The sequence below is a fragment of the Balearica regulorum genome, chromosome 1 (assembly GCF_011004875.1).
Source record: "Balearica regulorum gibbericeps isolate bBalReg1 chromosome 1, bBalReg1.pri, whole genome shotgun sequence".
Taxonomy (NCBI): Eukaryota; Metazoa; Chordata; class Aves; order Gruiformes; family Gruidae; genus Balearica; species Balearica regulorum.
In genome coordinates this window covers 206,865,627-206,871,626 of record NC_046184.1, presented here as the reverse complement: position 1 = coordinate 206,871,626, position 6,000 = coordinate 206,865,627, and the positions used below count along the sequence as shown (strand labels likewise).

Below are 6,000 nucleotides of genomic sequence, written 5' to 3'. Positions count from 1 at the left end.
CTTCCTACACAGCAGGGACGCTCATCATTGTGATAAGACAAGGCTTGGCAGAGTCAGCTCTGCCAAGAGTCAGCTCCTCCTTGGTCCAACAGTCCCCTGTAAGCCATGCGATTTTTTTTTCTTGAATTTTTTTTCTTTTCTTTTTTCCTGATATATTGACTAGACATTTTCCTCTGCTGAGGGAAGCTTCTCAGCAGTTGCCCATGGTGTGGACCATGACAGGCACTCAGAGTATCTTCTGGTTATTCTCCAGAGAGAGCAGCAGGAGGCATTGAAAGCAGATCTTTGATGCCGCAGATCAGAGATGGACCCTGGTGAAAACTGGAAGCTGGATGAAACCAACTGGTTGTCTCATGGTGGGATCCATCCCTTTGCCAGTGTGAAAGGAGGTAGGACATGATTGCTGGTTTTTAGTCCACCCAGTGAACACACTGGGAGCCTTCCTGCTGTGCTGCTGCCCTTCACTGTGCTTGCAGTGGTCCCAGGGGTTTTGCTGGGCTGTGTCCAGAGCAAGGCAGTACTCACTGTGAAGGTGGGAAAGGTCTGACCCAAGCTGCAGTGTCTTGCCAGAAGCTGGCAGACTGACACAGGCACTCAGTCTCCAGCTTGCCTTCCTTCTCCAGACTGGCCTTTTGCCAATAAAACTCAACCAACCCACCCCACCTTTGGCAAGTTAATATGCCATTTGTGCTGGATGTGACCACCCTCATTCTCCACAAGCAGGACTCTGCAGATGAGAGCGGTTGGGGAGGAATGAGGAGGAGAGCTGGTAAAATATCTCCTTCTCTCTTCAGTTATATTCATGTGGGACAATTTAGGATAGCTCCAGGGAGGCACACTGTCCCAGTGGTGACAGGAGGGCCGAGGGCTGTCCCAGCTGGGCTTCCCTGTGCAGGACCATTCAAGGTTTCAGCCCACTTTACCATGACCCCAAGGCTGGGATCCATCACTCTCCAGAAATTGCCAGCCTCAGGAAAGCACTGCGGACAGATGCAATGGGAAATAGCTGGCAGAGCTTTTTCTTGTATTGATTCATCTCTACCTCATTTCCAGCCAGCTGCTGGGACAAGCTCACCCTTGTCACTGGAGGTCCCTGTCCCTGGGGCCAGCACAAGCTGCGCCTCCTTGGGCAAAGCTCCTTCTTTGGCTGGGACACGCTGTGCCCCAGACTAAAACCAAAACAAACCCACAGCCTTCCAGATGACAGCACCTTGGGAACGGAAACATTTTCCTTTGGTAAAATGCTTCCCTTATCTCCATCTGTTTCCCTCAGCTTCCCGCTGATAGCCCAGATGCCTGGGGAAGGGGAAAGGGACAGTCTGAGATGTGGCATCGCCTCCTTTTCCGTGAGAGCTGAATTAGATAAGGACGTTTATGCTGTCGAACCCGGCAGCCCTGGGTTCAGTGTCCCCAGCCAAGCACCCCTGGGTGGCATCCTTATGACAGCACATCTGCTGCTTCTGCAGGTACTCAGCCCAGGGTGGCTCAAGGGACCAGCACAGGGATGCTCGCTGCAGTCCATCCTTTTTCCTCGTTAGGACAATCTCTGCGTCTGTTATTTTTCTAAACTCTTCGCCACGTGCCATGTGGCATGTGTTACTCTTTATAGGTTGGGTTATACTGTTGGGTTTGGAATCCCACCGTGCTTGAGTCTATAAAGCAGAGGAGGGTGGTCACTGCCGTCAGAAGTTTACAAAAATCTAAAAGTTAAATGTAGATATACATTGGCCTTTGGTTTTGTATGCAGCCCGTTGCTATCCTAAATTAGTGACTCACAGCCTTTTCTAACTGATAGGCCTAACAGCATTTTATAATAGAGGGCGAGATCTCTTAGAAATGTCACAGGTATGGATTACTATATGATGTCATGCACATACATTTCTTAAACATCCTCCTTGAAACCCCTAGGAACAGTCCACAGATCCCAGACCAGAAGTTGGTTTTTTTTTCCTTCAGTCTAGCCCATGCATTGAGCAAATGCCATGAACCTGGAAAAAAAAAAAAACAAACCAAAAACCAACAGGAAAAAAACCCTCTCTGCAAATTTCTTTTTTTAAATTGCATTGAGTTTCTGCAACTTAGCAGCATTTTGACATTGAAATAAATGTTTGAAATAAAGAAATCCCCACCAACTCCAAGGCACAAATGGCATTTAACGCTTGGCTGCAGATCCTCCTGGCAGTGAGAGATGCCTGTGTGCTGTGCTCTGCAGCTGGGAGCAGCAAGGATGGGTGGGCTTGTGGTGGGATTGGGTTTGGGATCCAAGATAATCTCCCATGAGCTTTTGGTGAGAGATGCCACCAGTTCAGGGGTTTCCAGAGCCCATGATCTGACCTGTCACAAGCACTGAGTTACAGCAGTATTATTATCAGATGACTGAAGGGTTTGCTCAGCTTCTGAAAAATCCTGGCTGGAGCATTTTCCTGCTCCCGCTAGTTAAACCTACGCCAGCTGCCATTGTCAGAGGAGACTGTAGCATGCAGGACAGCTTTGCTGTGGGCAGGATGCTCCTGGCTGTGCCCTGAGTGCTGGGTGAGCTGGGGAAAGGGAGTGGAGAGCCATGGCACAGCCGAAAAGGGGAGCGTGGCCGGGGGATCCCAGTGTGGGCAGAGACAGGACAGCAGAGCTCTTGCTCTTCAGCAGTGCTGGAGGGAGAAAAGGGTTCATCCTGCCAAGTCTCTATCTTGAGCCGATTCCAAGGTTTTTCAATAACAGCTGGATTAAAAAAAAAACAAATGCACAACACATATAAAAGCTGTCAGGGGTGAAGTGGAAGCAAGCTGAGCAGGGGCTTAACTGCAGTGTGATTAAAACAGTGCTGTCACCCCAGCTCTCCACACCTACCTCTCCAGCTGACCTTTCTGAGCATCTGTTCTTCTTCCCACAGACAATGAGCTCTCCGAAGGTGCCCCAGCCCTGTTTGCTCTGGATCAGCTGGGTAAGTCCATGCGTGATACATTTTCCTCTTCCTTTTTTCCTATGTAGAGTAATTAGGAGATGACTTAAAACACAGGGCAGCCACTGAATGCTTTCCGCTGCATAAATTCATCATCAACGGTGCCTCCTTTCTATGCTGCTTTTGAATGCCATCCATCAGAGGGATGGGAGAGCTCGATGCTAGATGTGTTTAGTACCTTTCTGTATTAAATTGATGCGGATTTTTTTCCCCTGGGAGAGAAGCTATCACCTTTCTGGTGCAGAGCACTCTCAGATGCTGCTGCTTCTTGACTCTTGAGGTTTAGCCCACGGCTGGCACTGGAGCTTCTGTGACTTCCTGGTGCCTTGCAACATGATGAGGGTTTTGTTCCCCCTGGGAGGCAGAAGTATAGGTGTGTAAAGCAAGAGTGAAGAGTAAGACATCCAGGGAGAAAACAACCTTAAATGGGCATGCGAAGCTGAAGCCTTCAGAGGCTGAATCCATGGGGGAGCCCTATCTGGCAGTGATGTCCCCTCAATCCTAGGGCCAATGTCAAAAAAGATGTGGTGCTCAGGAGGAGTTAGAGGTACTCAGGATAAGGTGGGAGTGAGGACCTGAGTTGCACGCTGAGAAGCTTCTGCAGGAGGTCTGATGTGTGGGGAAGGGGGAAATCAAGCCCCCAGCCCCTCCTGAGAAAATGGGGGAAGGCTGGAGATGGAGCATGAGGGAAAGTGCAAATTAGATGTGTTGGGAGAGACACCGGGGTCAGGTCTATGCACGCTGCCTTGCTCTTTGCAGCATGGTGGGACCACCCCTGCACACCTTACACGACCGTCACCTTACACGACCAAGCACCAGCCCTTTCTCCCAAGGAAAAGGCACCCTTCTCTTCACTTTCAGGGAAATGAATTCTCCATCCTTGGAGATATTCAAAAGCTGTCTGGACATGGTGCTAAAAGTTGCTAAAGCGACTAGCTTTAGGTGGCCCTGCTTGAGCAGAGGGGTTGGACCAGATGTTCCCTGCCAACCTCAACCAGTCTGTGATTCTGTGACTTCCCCGCTGCTCTGGAAACCCACCTTGTCCTCAGTAAGGATGCTCTGTGTGTGCGCACCAGGCCGCTCACCACGTGCAGCACTGGTGGAGACTTGGGGTAGGAGGGTAAAAACTGCAGGAACCCAGAATGAAGATTTTTATCATGTGCAACTATCTGTGCTGTGAACCTTTGCTGCTAAGAGCCAGGATATTGAAAAAATTCGTATAAATACAAAAATACCTATGAACTGTATGATGGCCCGGTGGCGCTAGGAGGGGCGGTTGGGCCAGCAGCTGCCCTCACGGGCAGTCTATTCACTTCATCGCATTTTAAAGGAGTACTTGTGAGCTCTCTCCACTTGGTGTCAGGATAGAGACTGCTTTGACATGCGTTCACCCAGAGGAGTGTCCAACAGGGAACGGGAATAAATCCAAGAGCCTTCCCTTGGCTGCCTTATTCATTACCCGATTGCTGTTAAAACAGGTCAAGTAACTTTAAAATGCATTTTCTGTGACACAGCTTCCACCAGCTCCTTTTCTTCTTGATCTTCCTCTTCTTATGCGTTGACGGGTGACATAGTGACACATGCCCATTTCTCCAAACTTTGGCAAACTCTCCAAGTCCTAGCAAACTTATTCAGTGACAAAGAACAAGCTCCCTCTCCCAAATAATGAGATTTGGTTGGTTTTAGTTGAGTAGCAAAGAAATGCATTAGAAGCTAGACAGATGTTTTAGATGTGCAAAATGAGGCTCGTGGTGACCCCTGGTCAAGGGGCAGAGATCAAGGCTATAACATGGGACAAGTTCCTGGCATCCTTCTTGTGCTAATCGGGACATAGTCTGTGCCATCCAGTGTGATCCATTGCCTCCTGAGGTGGTGGCTGGCATCTCCCAGGGCTTCTGCACAGCCTTGTTCCCAGCTGAGGGGCAGCAGGAGCTGCTTGGACCCTGCTTTCCTCTGCAGCAGTAGTAGAAATCCCTCAGTCTGGAAACAATTATTCAAACCAGTGCTTGTATCACCTTACATTTCCACTCTGCCTTCCAAACACGGCACAAAACGTGATTGCTCCATCCAAGGTAGACAAGACAGACAAAGGATGTGACATAGCAGAACAAGTAATGGAAATCTGATCTCTCCTCCTGCCTCCCTCCCGGACGGTGAGTTTTCAGCTGGATCAGTCTCCTGACCTGAGTCATGCGCAGCTGCACAGTCTGCGGTGCCAGGCAAGCGAGGGGGTAAGAGCAAGCACATGTTGGAGGGAGAGAGGACGAGACCATCCCAGTAGCAGCTCAGATTTATGCTGTGTTGAAGTGATCATCTAACCAGAGCCTGAGAATACCAGGTAAAAAATACTCATCCCTGGTCAAACAAGCCACCTGACCGGCAGGAGTTATTAGTAGAGGAGCAGAGAATAAAGCAGCATTATAATAGCAACATCCTGAGACAAAACGTCAATATCGTAATGAAGCATCATCACCATGTACATCACAGAAAGGCAGGTCTGAGCGGGACTTTAAGAGGTCAGCTGTGCCTCCCTCCTGCCTGAAGGCAGGGCTAGGGGCTCCTGTTCACCCATCACCCCACATGGAGGACCAACCTGTCCTAGCAGCATTCCCAGGCAATCCACCCCAGCACTTCATTGCACTGGAAGGGTTTTCTTGGTGTCTAATTCAATTTCTGTAATTTAAGCCAATTACACATTGTGCTGCCAAAGGCAAGCATAAGCAGGGAAAAGCCCTTTCATGGGTCAGACTGAGAGTTTCTTGTCCTCTGCGGGGGCTGGAGGAGGATCCCAATGGAGGATCACTGAAATGCATCCTTTTTTCCCTGCTCATCAAGTCTGCCTTGACCTCTAGTCCTCTTTCCGGCAGCTTGTCCCAGCCTGCTGTCAACTGCAAACGTAAAAAGCCGTGCTTGGATTTTGAGTCATTCGTGGAAATGCTGATCAGTACCAGATTTATGAGAGTTGTTTTGCGTCACCTTGTGCCATGAATAACTAACCTCCAAGAAAAGTTTTGACCAGTCATGCATCCGTTTTTTCATACTTT

General features: G+C 49.3%; 1 protein-coding gene across 1 annotated transcript in view; it reads left to right on the top strand.

Moving 5' to 3' along the window:
• The first annotated feature begins 277 nt into the window (after positions 1-277).
• AMOTL1 (angiomotin like 1) overlaps positions 278-6,000 on the top strand; it is a 71,010-nt gene continuing 65,287 nt past the window's right edge. Inside the window, exons 1-2 of the mRNA XM_075742370.1 lie at positions 278-389; positions 2,888-2,938. Coding sequence (XP_075598485.1) covers positions 305-389; positions 2,888-2,938 — 136 coding nt within the window. The 5' untranslated portion in view covers positions 278-304. The remainder of the gene's footprint in view (positions 390-2,887; positions 2,939-6,000) is intronic.